Raw genomic sequence first — 21,361 nt, 5'->3', positions numbered from 1 at the left:
AAGAAGATGTGGCACGTATATACAAGGGAATATTACTCAGCCATAAAAAGAAACGAAATTGAGTTATTTGTAGTGAGGTGGATGGACCTAGCGTCTGTCATTCAGAGTAAAGTAAGTCAGAAAGAGAAAAACAAATACCGTATGCTAACACATATATATGGCATCTAAAAAAAAAAAGAAAAAAAAAAGGTCATGAAGAACCTAGGGGCAAGACGGGAATAAAGACGCAGACCTACTAGAGAATGGACTTGAGGATATGGGGAGGGGGAAGGGTAAGCTGGGACAAAGTGAGAGAGTGGCGTGGACATATATACACTCCCAAATGTAAAATAGATAGCTAGTAAAATAGGCAGTGGGAAGCAGCCGCATAGCACAGGGAAATCAGCTCGGTGCTTTGTGACCACCTAGAGGGGTGGGATAGGGAGGGTGGGAGGGAGACACAAGAGGGAGGAGATATGGGGATGTATGTATATGTATAACTGATTCACTTTGTTATAAAGCAGAAACTAACACACCATTGTAAGGCAATTATATTCCAGTAAAGATGTTAAAAAAATAAATATTAAAAAAAGAAAGAAATCTTCCTTAGAGCCTTCAGAAAGAGTATAGCCCTTGACTTCAGACTTGCAGCCTGCGAAAGGGAATAAATATGTGTTGTTTTTGTCCACCTAGTTTGTGTCTTTTTTGTTATAGCAGCCCTAGGAGAATAATATAGAAGGGGAGAGAGACAGAGACAGAGACAGAGAATAAGAATGAATGGGAGGCACAGAGGGAAGGCTAGTGGGTTCTGCAGGGGCAGTTGTTGTGAGTGGGTGTATTCACTAAACCAATACGTACGGAGTGCTTGCTCTGTACCAAGTTTAATAAAAGGAGTCAGGAAAATCCTTGTTCTCCCTAGCCTTCGTTCCATCTGTACTGGGATGTGGACATTTCTGCCCAGTTGCCTCCAAATTTCCAGACTTGGCGGTGTGTGTTGCAAACTAACTCCCCCCAGGCTCCTCCACTGGAACCCCAGGGGTGGGGGGCCGGGGCGGGGGTGGGGAGTGCGCTCTGGGACAAGGGGCCCTGGCCTATTATCTCAGCAGCTACAGGGGTTGAGCCAACAGACCCTGGCTCCTGCGGGGGACTGGCTCCTGCCGGGGACTGGCTCCTGCTGTCTGCTTTCCAGCCAGGGGCCTATTCTTTGCTCTCTGATCCCCCCTCCTGTTTGGCCCCTGCAGGCTGGGTCAGCGCCCCCTGGCACCGTTGCTCTGAAGCCAGCAGCCCTGCTGGGCCATTCACAGGCATAGCCTAGCAGGGGTGGGGGACAGATGTTAGTTCCTTGTCCCCCTCCCCAACAAATACACACACATATGCTTGGTCCCTGGGAAAGGACCAAGGCAGAGAGAGTGATGGGAGGCTACAGGCTCTGGAGGGATGTAAATGGACTGTGTGTGTGTGTGTGTGTGTGTGTGTGTGTGTGTACTAGGGAGAGGCAGGGGCAGTAATCAGTGTGAGATAGGGGGGCTGTCCTCAGACTGCTCTCCTGGGCAATTACATGCCAGCAGCTCATCCACTACCAGCTGGCATGCAGGCTTTGAACCACCAAGAAGCTTCCCATACAGCCCCCAGCTTGGCCACTGAAAATTCCCAGCTATGTTCTCTGGCCTATGTGATGGCTCTAGGCCATGGAAGTTGACCTGGGGTAGCTATTCTCTCCATAAACACACACGCCCACACCCCAGACACACATTTCTTCCCACCAGACTCCATAACCCTATCAGAAGAAACTTACCCTCTCTCTCCAAAGACTCAACTCTCCCCATCCTCTCTGCTTCTTGCTACTCTCTTTTTTTGCCAACTCCCCTCAAAACTTCCTTTTCTCTTTTTTACTCTTTCTGAAGTGCAGACTGTTGCTGATAAAACCCTGGGAAGGAAGTAGTCTCCTGCGGCAGCAGAAGGGAGGGGCCTGGAACTCAAGTCCTTTCTCCAGCCTAAGGTGGAAGTTAGACGAGGACCCTCCAAGTATAGTGCAGACACTGAGTGCTTTAGGTCAGGGGTCCCCAACACCCCCCCCCCCCCGGCTTCGGACCGGTAGCAGTCCCTGGCCTGTTAGGAACCGGGTTGCACAGCAGGAGGTGAGTGGCAGGCGAGCGAGTGAAGCTTCATTTGCTGCTCTGCATCGTTCGCCTTACCACCTGGACCATTCCCCTACCCACCCCTCATCGGTGGAAAAGATTGTCTTCCACAAAACCGGTCCCTGGTGCCAAAAAGTTGGGGACCGCTGCTTGAGGTGCTGTACCAGCGCCTGTGGTCTACAGGTTAGGAAGGGGAGACAGATGCAGCGAGTTACCTACTCTCTCTAAATAAGAGGTAGAAGCCAGAGTTGCGTTGGTCGTTTGTGTGGTGAGGTGGGGCAGGCAGTGGGGAGACGAACAGGAGGCAAACTCCTTCCAGAACTGCCTGTGGGAACAGCATAGAGAGAAGCAGGACTGGAAAATGTGCAGGGCCAGTGTCCAGGCTGCCCATCGGACCTTAAGAAAGGGAGGCTGGGCTTTTTCTGCCCACTCTCTGCCCCACGCTCTACTAAATCCAGGGCTCCAGGGACCCTGAGCGGGCTGGGAATTGGGCTGTGGTTGGGAGGTGTTTATTCTCCAATACACCCCAGTTGAGTACTGCACCCTCTTTTGGCATTTAATATGAGTTGGTTTAAAGGGAGAGTATTCTAGAGATACAGAGAAATACAAAAAAGGAAAGAGAAGAAACAAGAACAAAAAGTGGGGAGAGAGAAAAGAGTATTGAGAAGGAGTGAGGCGTAGAAAAGGGACAGGAGATTTGGGCCAGGAGAGTCTCGGAAAGGAAGAGAGTGGCCCTACTTTGTCCAGCCTCCAAACCCAGAATGCCAGGGATTAGGAAGCAGCCTTGCCCATGGGCTGAGTTGCAGCCTCCGCTCAGGGAACCCTGAGCAAATAGCCCTGATCCCCACATAAAGGGCCAATTAACTGCGCTGTCTCTGGGAACAAATCCGCTAACAGGGTGACAAGCCCCTAGACGCTGGCAGGCCCTGTGTTTGCTGAGAGGCCCACCGGGAGCAAATCAGGGGATTAGGAGGGGGCAGGAGCCACATGGTGGGATGCGGTTTCCTGTCTGCTGCAGCCCTCCCTGCCCCAGAGCAGGGCTGGTGCCAGGACGCCGGATTTCTGTCCTGGTTCATCCTCTGACGTGATGGAACCCAGGTGACCTGGGTGGGTCAGCAAGGAGGGGAGCAGAGGGCTCCTGAACCGGGAATCTGAAGCATCAGAGCAGAGCAAGTAGTCCAATTTCTCCTTAACGGATGGGCAAACAGGTCCAGAGTGTGAAATCGCACTGGCAAATATAGGATTGGGACGTCTGGGTTCGTCATTCCTGAAGGGATTGATTTCTGGTGGGAAAATCTAACCCTTATCACCTCTCTTATCTGAATGCAGCCTCGTCCTGGAACAAGGATCAGACGTCAGGTCCTATCTCTTAGTAACTGGTCCTTGAGAAAGAATGTCACCAGCTCCTCTCCCACCTACCCCAATTTAAGGTCCGCTGGGGTTTAAGTCGTTTGTGGGGCGCCAGATTCCTAGTCCAGCAAGGACAGACGGGGTGCTGAAAGAACAGCTCCTAGGGCGCAGCCTCCGGTGGGGCAAGCCCTGCCCCACTGCCCCGCCCCGCCTCCGCCCTTCTTGCTTCTGTCCTGGCGAAGTCACGCGCAGAGCTGAGGCGGGGCGGGGGGCCGTAGGAAGGCACCTAAACGTCCGTTCGTTTGAGGCCCCCGAGGGCTGCTCTGAGGATTGAGGGAGGAGTTTGGGGACAAGCCCCCACCCCTTGACTAAGTCTCTAGTTCACTTGAGCGCTGCCTGCCTGAAATACCCAACTGCTGACTTAGCTTACGATGGGGTCTACGTCTGTGTAACACCCACCCCTCAGGATGTTGACCTGTTCACCCGCCTCCTCCCACTTCGGAAGCAGCCACTCCTCAAAGGTGATCTCCTCACACGGAGCCCTCCGGTTGAACCAGAACCCCACCATCAGCAGGGCCTTAGCTCAGATAGGCCCGGGTCTCTCTTCCCCTGACACCCCAAGGCCACCCCTAGCCTAGGAAAGTGTGTGTGTGTGTCTGTGTGTGTGTGTGTGTGTGTGTGTGTGTGTGTGTGTGGAGGGGGGCGACTGGGAGATCTTCAGGTACAAAGAACGCCAGAAAAGCCAGAAGCAAGCGGGTGGGGGGGTGTCGTGTCCCCTCCCCCTAAGGAGGATCGTTATCAAGTTTGAACTGATTTGAGCGAGTCTTCCATCAACCCCATGTCTTCTCTTGCACTTGCCTTTACAGGAACAATATTGCTCTCTTTGTCTTAGCCCCAGCCTCCCTGGCTCCCCTTCAGTCTCCTCCGAAAGGTGAGACAATTTAATAAAATGTGTCAGAGCAAAGTAATGCGAAAGCATGCCGATAGATACGAGATGCCTGGTTTTCCCTGGGCTTTCCGCCTCCAGTTTTATCCCTGTTGAGTATCCTCAGGAACTACTAGATTAGTGGTGCGTCTGGGGCAAGGACTCCCCGGTCAAGACGCGCCACCTCATCCCCCGGTCTCTCGGCTGCAAACCAGGCGACTGCTGGGCAAAGGGGTGGACGCACCGCGGAATTATTCTCCACCCACTCCCAACTCCCGCCCCAAACCACGCCAGCCGTCCGCACTCCCGCAGCAAAGCCCGGGGACTTGGGAGGAAGTGGAAGCCAGGACTCGGAGAGCTAGAGGAACGGTCTGGCCCTTCGCCTCAGTTTCCTAAAAGAGGAAAAGAGAGGAGGGATTCCTCCTTTGAAGTCAGGCAGAAGGGCAGAGTGCGAAAGAGACTCATCCCTCATCTTGGGTGCTTTGAGAAAGGAGGGAAACTCTCCCGAGGTGTCCAGAACCGACGCGGGACTCGGGGAGCGGGGCGGGGACTCCGCATCTCGCGCGCGACGCGACTCTAGTCTCTGGCCCTGCTAGTGGCCGTCGGGGTGGGGGTGGGAGGGTGGAAGGCGGCGGATTAATCCCTTAATTACGCGGTGATCCGCGTGGCACCTGCTTTCTGCCCGCCCAGCTCCCGGGGGACCCGGGCACGGGGGGGTGGAGAGAGAAGGACGAGGGAAGGAGGAGGGCACGCGGAGGCACGCGCTGTACCCAGGCGCGCCGGCAGGAGAGCGGCACCGTGGCTGGGACAGCGCGCAGAAGCTGTAGAGGGGCTTACGGCTCCCGGCCCGCGGGTCTCAGACCCAGGGGCTGGGCCCCGAGCCCCCAGCCCCGGTCCCAGTCGGGTCGCGCCATGCTGCGCTACCTGCTTAAAACGCTGCTGCAGATGAACTTGTTCGCGGACTCCTTGGGCGGAGACCTCTCCAACTCCAGCGACCTGCTCTTTGGCTTCAACTCCTCGGTGGCGACGCTCAACCAAAGCCAGCTGACCCCCGGCGATCCTTATCTCAACGGTGAGACCCTGCCCCACGGGGACTTCGGGTCCAGGGATGGGGTAAGGTGGGAGGGCGGCATGGACGGGGAGTCCAAAGCGCTCCTGCCCCAAGGTTCGGGACCCAGCTACGCCCTCCCGCGCCTCCCGGGTGGTGGGGACCAATGGATAGTTTGGGGCTTAAAGCACCTGAGTGGGGATATCGGCGGGAGGTCGAGGGCTTGGGAGGAGTTGGCAGCTGAGCCACCACTCCTCTCCTCCCCAACCGATGCCCACGGACACCCCAGGTGAGAAGAACCGGCGTAAGAGAGGCCGGGACCCACAGCACGGAGGGTAGAGGAGGGGGCGCGGTCGCTGGAGGGCCTGGGCCAAGCCGGGCCACTCGGTGACCCACCCAGGTAACAGGTTTCCGTTCGGGACCCTAAGTTTTCCAAGAACTCACTTAGGACGAGGGTGATGACGCCAAAATGTTAAATGTGTTTGCTACAGAAGGCGACAGAGGCGGCGACCATTTCAGGGAAACTTAGAAGTTTGCCCCTCAGAGGTAGAACTCACCGCCGGCTCACCCCGGCAGAGCTGCGGCGGGCGGGCAGCGCTGGCGGGGAGGTCATTACCGCTAATTACGGTGATTAATAAATGATTGAGACAGCGCGCTTTCCCCTAGCGCTGCGGGGAGGCGGCGAGAGTACATCTGCCGGAGCCTGGGGAGAGGGCCAATTGCGCCCCCTGCCGGCAGCATCGGGAACTCCCGCAGCCCTGAACGACTTTGCTGTTGATCCCCCTCTGGGCACAGCCTTCATCCCTCCGCCTCTACCCGCTCGAATCTACCAGCACCGTGCTGGGGACTCCAAGGTGGCAAGAAAGGAGACCCAGGCAATGGATGTGTGTTTGTGAGTGGGGTACTCCAGGTGCTGGGGGAGGAGCGCCAGAGCCTCATTAGCATGGTCATTAGCTATTCATTAGCTGCTGTCGAAGCATCTCCTGACACCGGGAACGACAGGGAAGAAATTCCAGGGAAAGGACGCCTGCAGCTGTGTCTACAGGAATTAGGGGGAAAGAGCCGATGAGAAGGGTGTGGTTTGTATGGAGGGAGCAAGGAGGAAGGAGATGGGGAATGAGATGGGATTCTCCAACCTCCTGACCCTCTTAGATTCCCAGGAGGTTAAGCACAGAGCCCTTCTCACGGACACCCCAGACGCGCCTCTGCTCCCCCAGCGCTCTTACAGTGTTTACACCACACATTGTCTCATTCAAACTCGAAAATTCAAGGAGGTGCGTTGATGGTCACATTTTGTGACTGAGAAAACAAACTCAGAGCGGATGAATAGTATCCTAATGGTCACGAAAGCAACGTAAAGCTTGGCAATAACAAACCAACTTCCATTACACCCAAAGGCCATGCGAAGGGGGGAAAGGGAATTTTGGGGCCTGGAAGAATCTGATTCAGGTAGAGACTGTAGAGGTCAAGATAAGGTAAGGTGAGCCAGGGAGGAAGAACCCTTAACTAAAGGTAGAATAGCCATATTCATGGAGTCTTCTTCCAAGTGCTTTACATACACTCTGGTCTTGTGACAACCCTATCACCAGTGCCACATTACAGGTAAAGAAACTTCGACCCAGACAAGTTCAATAATTCGCCCTAGTTCTGACAGCTAGGAAGTGTCAGCATCTGAGATTCCAGCCCCGGTCGGTTCCACGATACCCCTTGAGCTCTTATCCACTCTAGGGTCGCTCACGTGGGGTCTGGTCTGCCTAAACGGGGACTGGAATGGGATGGAGGAGAAGAAATGAGTGAGAAGCAGAGGTTTCCATCTGAAAGGGAGGAAATCGAGAAAGATTCCTTCCTTCCCTAAGTGCGAGGGAAACCGATCTTCTTGTCCCTAACCAGTTAGATACCCTCTCCCCAGGATAGCAGCAGCACGGGGCAACCCGTGCAGCTTTGTCTCCACTAGAACTTCTTAAGAGCCGGGGCTGAGAAATGAAACCCAATCCCGTACAGAGAGGCTGGAAGCAAGAGGTCCCCGCGGATTTTGGAACTGGGGGTGGGGTGGGGAGTTGGGGGAGGGGTCGGGGGCGGGAGGCAGAGAACAGAAGCACGGGGCTGTCCTTGGTTATTTAAGGACACCAGGTTACGCGAGGCGGCAGCGACGCCTACTGGCCATAGGTTACAAATCCACTTTTGACGAATCTGGGGGTGGGCGTCTGAGCTCAACCCGTTCGAGGATCCTGGATCCCAAACTGCAGAAGAAGCAGCGAGCAGAAATCTGTAGGCCAAGTGAGGGGCAGGAGTAGACATGCTGGTGAACGGATCTGAGTGACCAAGGAAAGTGAGGGATTCCTCTCTCAATGATTCTTAGCCTTTCTTAACTATATCAACCTGTAGAATAATCTGTTGAAAACTATGCCCTCTTAGAAAAGGAGCGTTACTCACTATTCCACCATCATTTGCGTTCAATTCCCGTGACTTCACAGGACCCAGAAACGTGATTATCTGTGGGGTGTCAGTAAGAGGGCACTGTGCCTATTCACGGGCTCCAGGATAAGGAGTCCTAGCCCTCAGCCCATCATTCACTTCTTCCCTTTCCTAAGCGGGGGGCCCCAGGCTGGGCCACAGCCTCCATATCGCTGGTCCGGGACCGCGCGGAGGCGAAGAACAAATTGTCAGCGCTGGTGCACCGCTTATGGCTGTTCACAGGTCTGTGAACCAGCGCGGGTGGGGGACTGAAAACCAGTCGGCTAGAGGCGCGGTCTACTTGCCAAGCCGTGGCCCAGTCACTCTGCACTTCAACTTGGCAGGAGGCTGGCGTCGTTAGCCGGCCTAGAAAGCCGGCCTAGGAGCAGGTGTCCAGATTCCTCTACTGATCTGCCTGTCCGCAGGCATCTTCTTTCCAGCCTAAGAACGTGCGGGGCACCTGTCCCGAAGGAGATACTCGACCCTACACACAGAGAGGGTGGGCAGGAGGGGATCTTTCTTCTCTCTGGAGATTCGATCTTTCTCCCGGTTTCCGGGTCTGAATGCTCTGCGCCCCCCACCCCCCTCAGGGTCAAAGGTCGGGCCGGAGGACGCGATGCCGCGCATCGTGGAGCAGCCGCCAGATCTGCTGGTCTCCCGAGGCGAGCCGGCCACGCTGCCCTGCCGCGCGGAGGGCCGGCCGCGGCCCAACATCGAGTGGTACAAGAATGGGGCGCGCGTGTCCACCGCGCGCGAGGACCCGCGCGCACACCGCCTGCTTCTGCCCAGCGGCGCTCTCTTCTTCCCGCGCATCGTGCATGGGCGCCGCGCGCGGCCGGACGAGGGTGTCTACACTTGCGTGGCGCGCAACTACCTGGGAGCGGCGGCTAGTAGAAACGCCTCTCTAGAAGTGGCAGGTAGGAGTCTCCTGGTTGCTTCCAGAGCCTCGGGAAGGCGGAGGGCACCGGGTAATCCCATCCAGAGCTAGGCCCAATCTCAACCCATTCAGCAGCTTCCCTTTGGGACTAAGACCTTTGGTCTCTAAAGCTCTCGCTTTGGTCGGATGAGGAAGTGGGCCTGGTGTTGTCGCAACCCGGGAAGAGTTCCGGCCTGCGGTCTGTGGTGATCCACCTCTCCCCAAAACACTTTCCTGTGTCCTCACCCAGTTATGTCACCCCACACCCTATTTATTCCCCTGGTCATTCATTCTCTCTCTCTCTCTCTCTCTCTTTCTCTCTCTCTCTCGCTCTCGCTCTCCCTCTCTCCAGTCCTCCGCGATGATTTCCGGCAGTCTCCTGGGAACGTGGTGGCGGCCGTGGGGGAGCCCGCGGTAATGGAATGCGTGCCCCCCCGCGGCCACCCAGAGCCTTCCGTGTCCTGGAAGAAGGATGGTGCTAGACTCAAGGAGGAGGAGGGAAGGATCACGGTGAGGGGTGGGGCCACGGCTGGGGATCCGACCGGGAGCCAGGGTCAGGGCCAGGGACATCCTGAGGGGCGAAGCCCTAGGCTAGGAGTCTGGGACATGTGTCAGAGGAAGAAGGCCTGAATCTATAGGTCTTGGAGGGGCGGGGGGAAATGACCTGGAGGCGATAAGACAAGAGATTTGAAATTGGGGTATTAGCTAACCAGAGGTTGAGAGTCAGCTACTGAGTGGGGGATAAATCAGCAGAGGTAGGACGGAATCAGTGTAAGAAGGTGGGGATTATGATGCCCCAGGGACTGGTGGGAGGTGGTCTGGGCTGTGGGAGAAATGATACACTTGAGACCCCACCTTGCGCAAATCACTCAAGGATTCCTTATCTGATAAGTGGGGCAAATTCACTGGTCTTCTTCATTGGCTTGCCGTGAGGATCAGATAAACAAATATGCTTTGATGGCTATAAAGGATCAAAGTTTCCATTATTACTCTGCAGCTCCGTGGAGGGAAGCTGATGATGTCACATACGCTCAAGAGTGATGCAGGGATGTATGTGTGCGTGGCCTCCAACATGGCAGGAGAACGGGAGAGTGGGGCAGCCAAACTTGTGGTCCTGGGTAGGCACGTGGGGTTTTGGAGTTATGGGAGTGTGTAGCCTGGGGAGTGAGTAACTGAGCAGACCTCCTGACTACTCACTCACTCACTCTGCACAGAGCGTCCCTCATTCCTGCGTAGACCAATGAATCAGGTGGTCCTGGCTGATGCCCCCGTGGACTTCCCATGTGAGGTGCAGGGGGATCCCCCGCCTCGTCTACGCTGGCGCAAGGAGGATGGGGAACTGCCCACAGGCAGGTGAGAAGCCCCCTCCTACTGCCTGTAAGGAGACCCAATCAGCTCAAGAACATACCCAGCCCTAGAAAACTGGGGCGGGGGGGGGGAAAGGAAGGCAGATGCCTCTCACTTGCTGGCACAGAGAAGTCTGTTCCCCAGAGCCTGTGGCCCCTGCACTAACCAGTCCCCACCTCCATTCATGGGTCCATGGGTAGCAGCTTCTGTCCCTGTTGAGGTCTACCTTGTCCTTATGTACCCTGATCCTGGTGTCTGTCCTGGGGTGGGTGAGAAAGGGTTTGTAGCTGTGGCCAATCCAGCCTGGGGGTGGGGGGTGGAGCAGGTATGAGATCCGGAGCGACCACAGCCTTTGGATCGGGCGTGTAAGCGCTGAAGATGAGGGGACTTACACCTGTGTGGCGGAGAACAGCGTGGGCCGCGCCGAAGCATCCGGCTCCCTCAGTGTTCACGGTGAGGGCCCCACCTGGGACTGCCTGCAGCAGGGATGAGACGAGGGAAGACGGAGGATGGGTGGAGGTGGAGAATGAGGAGAAAGGACAGAGCAGGAGATATGAGTGCATCCCCTGAGACTTCTGGAAGGAGAGGAAGGATGGGAAAGCTAAGCAGGCTTGAGCAAAAGGCGGACATCTGCTCCTGCTTAAGCCAAGCTCAGGCGTCTCTCTCCTGTTCCCTCTGTCTCCCTTCTTAGTACCCCTGACTCCCTGTTCCTTTATCTCCCCTCCCCTTCCCAGTCCCACCCCAGCTGGTGACCCAGCCCCAGGACCAGATGGCGGCTCCTGGAGAGAGCATAGCTTTCCAGTGCGAGACCAAAGGAAACCCCCCGCCTGCCATCTTCTGGCAAAAGGAGGGAAGTCAAGTAGGTGGCCAGCTCCACAGGCCTTCCCACCAGCTTCTCCTCTGGGTCTCAGCCATCCTCCTTCTACATTCTGCAAACTTCTCTCTGGGGTTCAGTCTTAGCTTTCCTTCCAGAAACCTGTGCAAGTTATTTGGGAGGATTAAATAAGATACTGAATATAAAAGGCCTGGAACATATGATAATATGTTTTGGTGGTAGGGAACAGTCCTGTATGGTAATTTCTTGGAGAATCTTTCTGTTTTGGGCAAGGCTGTCCTGAGGATGTAGCATGATCCAATTAGATCCTTCCTCCTCCCCACGCCTGGGGTCTGGGCTTTAACATTCTGCTCCGGAAAGCGAGTACTGTACCAAAGCTGCTCAGGGTAGAACATGACACGCTTTTCTAATTACAAAGGACTTCCACCAGGGGGAACTCACAGACACCCCTCAACCTCAGCAAACAGATCTCAGCATATAGAATTGGAATGAACATGAACTGAAGTTACAACACAAGTAACTCCCTCCAAGGGAAGGGTGGGAACTTTGCTGCTGGGAAACAGGGTCAGTAGAATAAAATAAGTCTCATTAACCCCATCCCACTGGGAAACCAGGCCACCCACTGCCTCGTTGCAAATCCACAGCCACAATTTTCCAACATCTTCTCTAGCACTGGGGACTGCTGCATTTTAATTAGATTCTTAAATGAATCAAAATGCTGATGGTAGTAGCGGGTGGGAATAGGTGTCAGTCAGGGGCTCAGCATGGTGCCATTAAAACCTGCTTCCCTACCTTCTGTGTATCTAACGTAAAACGTTAAAGCCAGAAAGAAGGGGAAAGTACTTAACATTTATCATCCAATGTATTGAAAGAGTTTCAGGTAATCACTTGACTGAATCCTCATAAGTATCCTCTAAGAGTCAAATTTGGGGAAATTGGGGCTCAGGAAGGTTAAATACCTTGCTCAGTTTCCTGACTGGTAGAGCCGGGATGTGCACCCCCCAAATCATCTAATAAAACTCCCTTATTCTTGTGAATAGGGTTAACTAGTTTGCCTAAGGTCACAAAACTGGCTTGGGACAGAGTATGAACTAGAAGCTTAGGAATTTTCTGGATCCTGGGGTTGGTGAGAATGGGGAGCTCTCCCTGCCAGCTGCCAGGTGGCTTGGTTGCTTGCTCTGTCCCCAGGCCCTGTTATTCCCCAGTCAGTCACTTCAGCCCACGGGGCGCTTCTCAGTCTCTCCCAGAGGCCAGCTCAGCATCGCTGAAGTGCAGAGCGGGGATGCTGGCTACTACGTGTGCCAGGCTGTCAGTGTGGCCGGCAGCATCTTGGCCAAGGCTCTGTTGGAGGTGAAAGGAGGTACGTGCCCATGGAGACAGGGCTGGACTCACGGCCTGGAAGGAGATCATGGCTTAAAGAGATCTGTTTTTCTTGGATTCTCTGTAATATGTCTGCAAGGGGAGAGGCATGTTCCTGAGACATGTCCTTGAAGTTTGGAAATCAGGTACAGAAGCCACTAATAGATGGCTGATCCCACACAGACAACAGATGGTTATGGAAGCCCCCCTGCAATATCCAGGGGAGGGGAAGTGAAGGAGCAGAGATGAGGACAAGGGTTCTGGTTGCCTGAACCCAGGACCCTCGCCTGAGGTGCCCAAGTTCTTCCTCTCTCAGCCTCCCTGGATGGGCTGCCTCCCATCATCCTCCAGGGACCAGCCAATCAGACGTTGGCACTTGGCTCCTCTGTGTGGCTGCCATGCAGAGTGACTGGGAACCCTCAACCTAGTGTCCAGTGGAAGAAGGATGGGCAGTGGCTGCACGGGGATGACGTCCAGCTCAACCTAATGGCCAACGGTACCCTGCACATCGCCAGTGTGCAGGTGAGTCTCACTCCTGGGGCCCAAGTAACTGAGAATGGCCACGTGGTCCACATGCCCAACTCTAGTACCTGCTGCAACTTGAACTCCACCTCTGCCCCTCTGCTCTCAGACCACCTAGAGTGGACAGCATCCTCCCCATCCTTCTGTATACCCACCTCCACTCCTTCGCCCTACCTTGCTCCACTCCCAGTTTGCCAGTCCTCCACCCTCTCCTGCAGGAGATGCACATGGGATTCTATAGCTGTGTGGCCAAGAGTTCCACAGGGGAGGCCACCTGGAGTGGCTGGCTTAGGAGGCGGGGTGAGTTTTTCCTTTGTTCCCTTGTTTTGCCAGCATCCTTCTCCAAACCTGCTTCAAAGGTGGCCAGTCCCTCCCCAAACCCCAGGACTGATTTTATCTTCTAAATGCCATGGCCATGGTGGTGGGGAAAAGGAGGACAGAAGTGGTGCCCTTGAGAGGCACAAGTGAGCAGGGGTTAGTTCACTATGTCCCCCCTCCACCATCACCACTGTCACAGCGCCACAGCTCCTCTGGGAAGGAGGAAGGTTATGCTGGGGCTATCTTTTCCCCAACCTTCTACTCAAAGATTATCTCCTCACTGCAGAAGACTGGGGAGTATCACCAGACACCCCTACAGAACACAGTACCCCTCCGGGGCCTCCCTCGCAACCAGTGGTCACTGACATTACCAAGAACAGCATTACCCTGACCTGGAAGCCTAACCCACAAGCTGGGGCCACAGTCACCTCTTATGTGATAGAGGCCTTCAGGTAAGGAGAAGGTTTTGAATGCAAACATGGAAAGTTACAAGGAGGGGCCCCTGTGTCCTTAAAGGCTTTGCTGTTGTGGCGAGAGGTTTGCCAGGGTGAGGAGGTAGTAGGGGGTGACAGAGAATGGATGAGATGAAATAGACAGGTTGGGCTCGGACAGCTCTGTCACCTCATTCTTGTTGTAGCCAAGCCTCTGGCAACATGTGGCGGACGGTGGCAGATGGCGTGCAGCTGGAGACACACACCGTCAGTGGCCTGCAGCCCAATACCATCTACCTGTTCCTGGTGCGAGCCGTGGGAACCTGGGGCCTCAGTGAGCCCAGCCCCGTCTCCAAGCCCGTCCGCACCCAGGGTGAGTAAGGTCAGGGTCTCTGGATCACGGGTATAACATGCAACATGGCAGAGCACCCCCTCCCCGCAAACCATAGCACCTGCCTGGTTCCAGGTCTGTTCTGGTGGCCCGGCCTGGAATAGGTGGTCATGCTTCCGTTTCACTGAGGGAACCAGAGAAGAGGAGAGAGAGAAAGAGAGGAAGATTGATTCAGTCATCTTGGTAGCTCCTCACTTCTGAGGCTTTACCCACAGAAAACGCAGATTATAAGTAGAAGGAAACTTGGAGGGTCATCTTCATGTGAGAGATGAGGAACAGGGCCTTTAAAGGGCGCATATGTAGCCATGCAGAAAGAATACTCATGTTAGCTGGACACCCTGGCCCACCTCTGGAAGCTCTTCCCCTGACCAGCCTGTTCCTGACCCTGGAATGTGCTCCGAAGTACTAAGTAGTGGTCTGTGGGGCAGGGCAGAGGTGGAACATACTCACACTCTCAGTCCTGACTCCCTGTCCCGGTGGCCCCTGCTGAGTGGGCTCTTTGGTCAATAGACAGCAACCCATCCGGGCCAGTGGAGGAGGACCCGTGGAGAGGCCAGCGGGGACTGGCTGAAGTGGCTGTGCGTCTGCAGGAGCCCGTAGTCCTTGGGCCCCGGACCCTGCAGGTGTCCTGGACTGTGAGTGTGGCCTAGGGATGAGGTTAAGGGCGGAGATGATGATAGGGGACAAAGGAGCCTCCAAGAATGGGTATGGGAGAGTGCGAGGTGAGTGGCTGGGGAAGATGGGTGAGTGGAGGAGGGGCTGGGACTGGAGGACTTGTGTGGCTCCAGCTCTCCCCCTGGTGTGCTTTGTCCTGTCTCCCACAGGTAGATGGCCCAGTCCAGCTGGTACAAGGTTTCCGGGTGTCTTGGAGGGTAGCAGGTCCTGATGGGGGAAGCTGGTCAGTGCTGGACCTACAGTCCCCAAGCCAGCAAAGTACTGTGCTAAGAGGACTCCCCCCAGGGACTCAAATTCAGATCAAGGTTCAAGCTCAAGGCCAGGAGGGGCTGGGGGCTGAAAGCCCCTTGGTGACCAGGAGCATTCCTGAAGAGGGTAAGGGGGTGGGGCCCAGAGCTGATGGGTGGACAAGAGGGAAGAAGGAGTGGGGGAGGATGAAGGTTTGCCTGGGGAGAGCAAGGAGCCGGTGGGAAGGGGGGATGCATCTCACTTCCCTAAGATGTTGGAACTGGGAGGATGAGGAAGGTTGGGGCAGGAGGGGCAGCTTGCAATGACTGTCTGTGTTCTTCTCACCATGCTCCACCCTGGCCCAGCCCCCAGTGGTCCCCCCCAGGGAGTGGCAGTGGCCTTGGGGGGTGACGGCAACAGCAGTATCACTGTGTCTTGGGAACCTCCGCTCCCCTCCCAGCAAAATGGGGTCATCAAGGAATACCAGGTGCAGGGGTTGAGGAGGTGGGCGGGCTGGGGAGTGGAGGGAGAGGGAGGATGGAGGCGTTAGGATTCGAGAGGAGGGAACCTAGGACTGGCTCTGGGACTGGAAACGAGGCTGGGGGAAGAGGAGAGAGGTTTCAGAGTGCCCTCTCTGAGTTGAATTACGCCCGGCTAAGCCCCTTCTACCATTCAGAGCTTCAAGTTTCCCCGTGAGGCCAGAAGCCACTTCTGAATCTCTAAACCCGGGTCTCGGCCTCCCCAGATCTGGTGCCTGGGCAATGAGAGCCACTTCCACCTCAATCGGTCCGCGGCAGGCTGGGCGCGCTCGGCGGTGCTCCGGGGACTGCTGCCCGGTCTCCTCTACCGGACCCAGGTCGCGGCGGCCACCAGCGCGGGCGTGGGCGTGGCCAGTGCCCCGGTGTCGGTGCAGCTGCGTGAGTCCGGAGGGGGTGGGAGGGCGGGGCTGGGAGTTAAGGGGGGTCCTGGGGTAGCGGTGCCTCTACTCCCCTCACCTCTCTGACCCCCACAGCGTCTCCGCCGGAACTGGAGCCTGGGCTCGAGGCGGGCCCAGGGCTGGCGGAGCGGCTGGCGAGGGTGCTGCGGCAGCCCGCCTTCCTCGCGGGCAGCGGCGCCGCGTGCGGGGCGCTGCTCCTCGGGCTCTGCGCCGCCCTCTACCGGCGCCAGAGGCAGCGCAAGGAGCTCAGTCACTACACGGGTGAGAGCCCGGCCCGGGGGCAGCGCGGGAGGCGGGGCACAAGGGCGTCGCGGAAGTGGAAAAGCGGTCCTTGGAGTGGGCGGAGCCTGGAGATCCCGCCCCCCCAGGGAGGGAGGCAGGGAGGATGGAAAGAGAGGAGGAGGGGCTCAACAGCTCCCGGAGCGGCGTCGGGCGAGGGGTCGCACGGGAACTCAGCCCCTTGGACAGGGGCCGGGTGCCCAAGATGGAACCGAGAGCTGTCGGGACCTGGGCTTGGGGGGTGGGGTGACGGGGAAGATCGGGGCCCAGAGGGGGCGGGGCGGGACCTGAGTTTGCTGAGAGGAGTGAGATTTGTCCTTAAAATGTCTCGGGAAGGAGCAGGCTTTGCGGTCAGCCTCAGTAGAGAAGGGGCAAGTCTGGGGGGCGGGGGGCGGAAACTCACTTCCTGGGGGTCGGGGGCTGGCAGAGGGAGTGTGGCCAGGATCCCAGGCGATAAATTGTCAGGCGGGGTCTGGATGGAAAGGGGGGACCCGCTGAAAGGAGGAGACTTGAGTTCTGCTTCTCCCTGGGAAGGGGCGTGTCCGGAGAGATGCGAGTCTCTTAGTTCAGAGGTTCTCAATCTTCGCTACCAGGAGTCACTTGGGGAGCTTTAGAAAATTACTGATGCCTGAGTCGCACCCCTAGGAATTCCGATGAAATTGGTCCAGGGTACAACCTGAGTGGTGGAATTAGGACCAGGCCCAAGGAGTGGACCAGAATATGGATATTTCTGACTTTTCTCCCCATTTCCCCTCTTCTTTCTCTCATGGATTCCTTTTCGGAAGCCTCCTTTGCTTACACACCTGCAGGTAAGACATCTCTGCCCCCGGGGTGGGGGGGGGCGGGGTTCGGACCCCAGGTAGCCGCGCTTCTCACACTCTCCCCGTCGTCTTCCCCAGTGTCCTTCCCACACTCAGAGGGCCTGTCGGCAGCCAGTTCCAGGTAATTCTCTTAGCTCATCTCCCCAGGATGAGACCACTCCCTTCGTCCCAGGCCCAGCTGCCTCCCCGTGCTGACCTCCGCCCTCCTCTCACCGCCACACTCACCGTTACTGTCCTCCAGCTCCCATTACCCCTGCCTCCCTTAGTTCGCTGGCCTCTTCAGGCTCTGTCCCCAGCGTTCACCTGCTGTCCCTCAGGCCACCAATGGGCCTCGGCCCTGCTCCTTACCCGTGGCTGGCAGACTCGTGGCCGCACTCATCTCGCAGCCCCTCGGCCCAGGAACCCAGGGGAAGCTGCTGCCCCAGCAATCCTGACCCAGACGACAGATATTACAATGGTGAGGAGTTCTGCTTCCCTCAGGGGTACACCAGGAGGCCCTACACCCTCTCTCCTCCCGACCGGCTGGGGCAAACTGAAGGGGGCCAAGGGGTCCCAGTCTTGCTGAGGCTGTGTGATCCTTGGGAAGCTGTGAGTGGGGGGAGCCTCTCTCATGCCTTACCTTTACCCCGGATTGGGATAGGGGAAGAAGTGGCATCCCCTTGTGCCCTCCATTCTCCTCTTGTCCTCTATTTTTCTGTCTCTGGCCCGTCCCCTCCCTGGGCCTCCCTCTTTCTCCCCCTCAGAAGCAGGGATCTCCCTTTACCTGGCTCAGACGGCCCGGGGAGCTGCCGCCTCTGCTGAGGGTCCTGTCTACAGCACCATTGACCTGGCCGGCGAGGAGCTGCAGACCTTCCACGGGGGGTTCCCTCCACATCCCTCAGGGGAGCCAGGCGACTGGAGCCAGTATGCCCCTCCAGAATGGAGCCAGGGGGACAGTGGTAGGACTCCAGTTCCCAACACCCCCATTTTAGCCCTGAGCAGCATCTTCCCCAAAGAGTATCCTCCACCCTCCCTTCTGGGACCTCGCCCAGCACTCCTTTCTGACACGTCTCACCTCTGCCTCTTTCCTGCCTATATCTTGCTGTGGCCCCATCCTGCTCTCCTCAGGAGCCAGGGGAGGCAAAGTAAAGCTTCTGGGAAAACCTGTACAGACGCCCTCTCTCAACTGGCCAGAAGTGCTGCCACCCCCGCCCCCTTCCTGTGAACTGAGCTGCCTAGAGGGGCCTGAGGAGGAGCTGGAGGGCCGGTAAGGATGCGCCTCGCCCGCAGATGCCCTGTACACGTGGGACCAGCTCAGGGCCTCCTGTCGGCGGAGGGCAAAGATGCTGGGAGAAGAAGGGAAGGGGGCAGCAGAAGGCCAAAGGGAGGGTATGAAGCTACTCAGTCACCCCGCCCTCCTGCCTCTTTGCCCCCAGCTCAGAGCCGGAAGAGTGGGGCCCACCAGTGCCCGAGAGGAGCCACGTGGCAGAGCCCAGCACCAGCGGGGGGTGCTTGGTCCCTCCGTCCCGAGGGGAAACCCCCTCTCCCACACCTTCCTATGGACAGCAGTCCACAGCCACTCTTACCCCCTCACCTCCTGACCCTCCCCAGCACCCCACTGACATTCCCCATCTCCACCAGACGCCCAGGTAGGGAGGTGTATAGTACCTTGCATGTTACAGGCCCTCCGTACCTATCTATTCAGTGGGTGAATGGGTGGGTGACCAGATGGATGGATGAATCTGGGGCCCAGAGGTCTCATGGCTGTATCAGGGTACAAGTGTGATTTGGGGAGAAATGTGGAGACTGGCAAGGTCTCTCACTCCTGACACTCATTGGAGGGACTCTGCAAGCTTCCTGGGGCATTTCAAAGTTGGCTTTCCTCGTATTCCACGAGCATGGGAGCATGTGGAGGACGAGCTGTGTCCTATTCATCTGAGTGTTAGGTTGATTGTTTAGCACGGTGCCTGGCACACAATAGGCACTTACTGTCTGTTGAGCGAACAAATGAAGCCTCATGTCATTGCAGGAGGGCGCCCCTTGGGCCAAGTTCCCCTCTCAGTGTATCCCAGCCCACGCTGAGCAGCCGTGAAGGGAGGCCTGCTGGCCTGGGTGCTGACCCCACGGCCCTCCATCACAGCCCCAGCGCTGCCACTAGTACAGCCAGCAGTGCCCCAGGTGAGTCTGTAGACCCCTCAACTGGTCTCCACCTCCCCACCCCCCGGAAGCTTGTTTCCCCTTCACCCTCAAGCCCCTTTCTTTTTTTTTTTTTTTTAAATAACTTTATTTATGTATTTATTTTTGGCTGCATTGGGTCTTTGTTGCTGCACGTGGGCTTTCTATAGTTGTGGCGAGTGGGGGCTACTCTTCGTTGTGGTGTGCGGGGTTCTCATTGCAGTGGCTTCTCTTGTGGAGCATGGGCTCTAGGCACACAGACTTCAGTAGTTGTGGCACACGGGCTCAATTGCTCCGTGGCCTGTGGGATCTTCCCAGACCAGGGCTCGAACCCGTGTCCCCTGCATTGGCAGGCGGATTCTCAACCACTGCGCCACCAGGGAAGCTCCTAAGCCCCTTTCTTGATCCACTCTCTTACCCGCTCCTACCCCCATCTCCCAATGCCACAGGGAGAACCCGGCAGGCGCCTGGGGAGATGACTCCTCCACTTCACGGGCCCCGTGCCCGAATCCGGAAGAAACCCAAGGCTCTTCCCTACCGGCGGGAGCACAGTCCAGGGGGTGAGGGGGCCATGAGCCTGGGAGGTGGTGACAGTAGGGGAAGCAGGCAGATAACCAAGGGTGAGCTCTGCGGGTTGGAGGAGGGAGCGAGTGGACCCAAACCTTGGGCTGTTCGTTCAGCGCCCTCTGACGCCGGGGAGTGGGAGTGGGAGAAAGGCCCCTATAGGGAGAAGCAGGAGAGCGCTGAAAACAGGTCTCTCCCCAGACTTGCCACCCCCTCCCTTGCCGCCACCGGAGGAAGAGACAAGCTGGGCCCTGGGGCTGAGGGTGGCAGGCAGCATGTCCTCCTTGGAACGGGAGCGGGAACACAGTGGAGAGAGGAGAGTGGCGCAGGCTGGGCCCCTGGGGGCCTGGCGGGGCCCGCACCTGGGTGGTAAGGAGGGCCCCTGCTGCACAAGAGGGTGGGCACTGGGACTGGAGCCTAACAGGGTGGTATGGACCGTGCCACTGATGCATTCATTTTCAACCCAGCTCACCCCTGACCTCCAGCTGGGAGGAGGTCAACATTTGCTCAACATCAAAGACACTTGTCTCTCCAGCTCTCTTTGAGCAAAATCCCCTTAAGTTCCCAAGTTGTATCCGTTCCCAGGACTGAAGCCCAGAGGAGAAAAGAGAGGGGGCCGGGCGCTCTGTCCCTCCTTTCCCAGGGCCCTCTCTGCGTGGGAGTTCCCCACGGGTTTCTGAGCACGTGTTATGTAAAGGCCATGGGCTGTGCGCTCTGCTTCTTCTCAGCCCCCAGGATGGTCTGCCCTCAACTCTGCTTCCAGAGCTAGGATGGCGGTTAGGGGGGCACGGGGGCAAGCAGCGATGTTCTCCCCCTGCCTGGGCCCAAATGCCCCTCTGTCTCATGCTGCAGAAGAGGCCTGGCTCCCCTACAGCCGACCAAGCTTCCTGTCCCGGGGCCAGGGCACCAGCACCTGTTCCACAGCCGGCAGCAACTCTTCGAGAGGCTCCGGCAGCTCTCGGGGCTCCCGGGGCCCTGGCCGGAGCCGGAGCCGGAGCCAGAGCCGGAGCTAGAGCCAAAGGCCAGGACAGAAGCGTGGAGAGGTAGGGGCTGGGGATGGCAAAAAATGAGAGTGGAGGGCTAGGGAGCATGGGCCACGGGGTGATTAAAACTAGGAAGGCAGAGAGGTCTTCTGGGGGAAGTGTCGAAAGGAAGGGACCCCGTGAGTAAGGAGGAAGAGAGGACTCCTGGAGCACAGGTGACAAAGGATGAAGACACATGACATAACAGAGGGGCCAGGCTCTGTAGGAGAGCTGGATCGGGAGAGAGGCTGACCAGAAATGAGGTGCATCCCCACTGGGTCCTGTTTGTCCTGACCAGCGCCTTGCAAACCAGCCTCTCTCTCTCCCTCTCTCTCTCTCTAGGAACCAAGATGACCTTTGATGAACTACCAGAAATTCCATGGGGAAGGGCGTGTCCCTGGGCTGGGAGCCTGAGCAAGAGCCCCTCCCCTTGGTGAATGAGGGCTGAGCAGAGAGGAGCAGGGAGGAGTCTCTTCCCTCTCAGCAATGATGCATGGGGCTCCCTGAGAAATTGGCCTAGAAGCCAGGAGCCAGCTCTTCCCTTGCCATCTGGGACCCATTCATAAAAAAGACAATAAAAAGAGTCTGATCAGAGCCCTGGGCCCTGTTTGTCTGGTTTTGTGCAGGATGTGGGGAGGAAGGGGGCTGCGAGCGTGTGTATATCATTT

At 57.1% G+C, this 21,361-nt stretch overlaps 1 protein-coding gene across 1 annotated transcript; it reads left to right on the top strand.

Moving 5' to 3' along the window:
- Positions 1-5,304: 5,304 nt before the first annotated feature.
- ROBO3 (roundabout guidance receptor 3) lies at positions 5,305-21,287 on the top strand. Its single transcript, XM_032641834.1, has 28 exons — positions 5,305-5,464; positions 8,485-8,811; positions 9,163-9,320; positions 9,808-9,928; positions 10,025-10,163; positions 10,483-10,610; positions 10,892-11,016; positions 12,181-12,352; positions 12,668-12,873; positions 13,092-13,173; positions 13,478-13,643; positions 13,829-13,995; positions 14,524-14,648; positions 14,838-15,063; positions 15,282-15,403; positions 15,662-15,833; positions 15,929-16,114; positions 16,918-16,941; positions 17,032-17,074; positions 17,271-17,410; positions 17,697-17,891; positions 18,061-18,199; positions 18,369-18,581; positions 18,962-19,110; positions 19,557-19,667; positions 19,873-20,040; positions 20,524-20,714; positions 21,036-21,287. The coding sequence occupies exons 1-27, from the start codon at positions 5,305-5,307 to the stop codon at positions 20,682-20,684; spliced, it is 4,125 nt and encodes a 1,374-aa protein (XP_032497725.1). The 3' UTR covers positions 20,685-20,714; positions 21,036-21,287.
- The last annotated feature ends 74 nt before the right edge of the window (positions 21,288-21,361 follow it).

The sequence above is a fragment of the Phocoena sinus genome, chromosome 8 (genome assembly GCF_008692025.1).
Source record: "Phocoena sinus isolate mPhoSin1 chromosome 8, mPhoSin1.pri, whole genome shotgun sequence".
Taxonomy (NCBI): Eukaryota; Metazoa; Chordata; class Mammalia; order Artiodactyla; family Phocoenidae; genus Phocoena; species Phocoena sinus.
Note: the sequence above shows the minus strand (reverse complement) of the source record. Positions and strands in the feature narration are given on the sequence as shown.

Coding starts and splice junctions, on each gene's coding strand:
- ROBO3 (XM_032641834.1), top strand. CDS start 5,305: ATGCTGCGCTACCTGCTTAAAACGCTGCTGCAGATGAACTTGTTCGCG. Junction 10,164..10,482: donor GGGGAACTGCCCACAGGCAG/GTGAGAAGCCCC, acceptor GGGGTGGAGCAG/GTATGAGATCCGGAGCGACC. Junction 11,017..12,180: donor GGCAAAAGGAGGGAAGTCAA/GTAGGTGGCCAG, acceptor CTCTGTCCCCAG/GCCCTGTTATTCCCCAGTCA.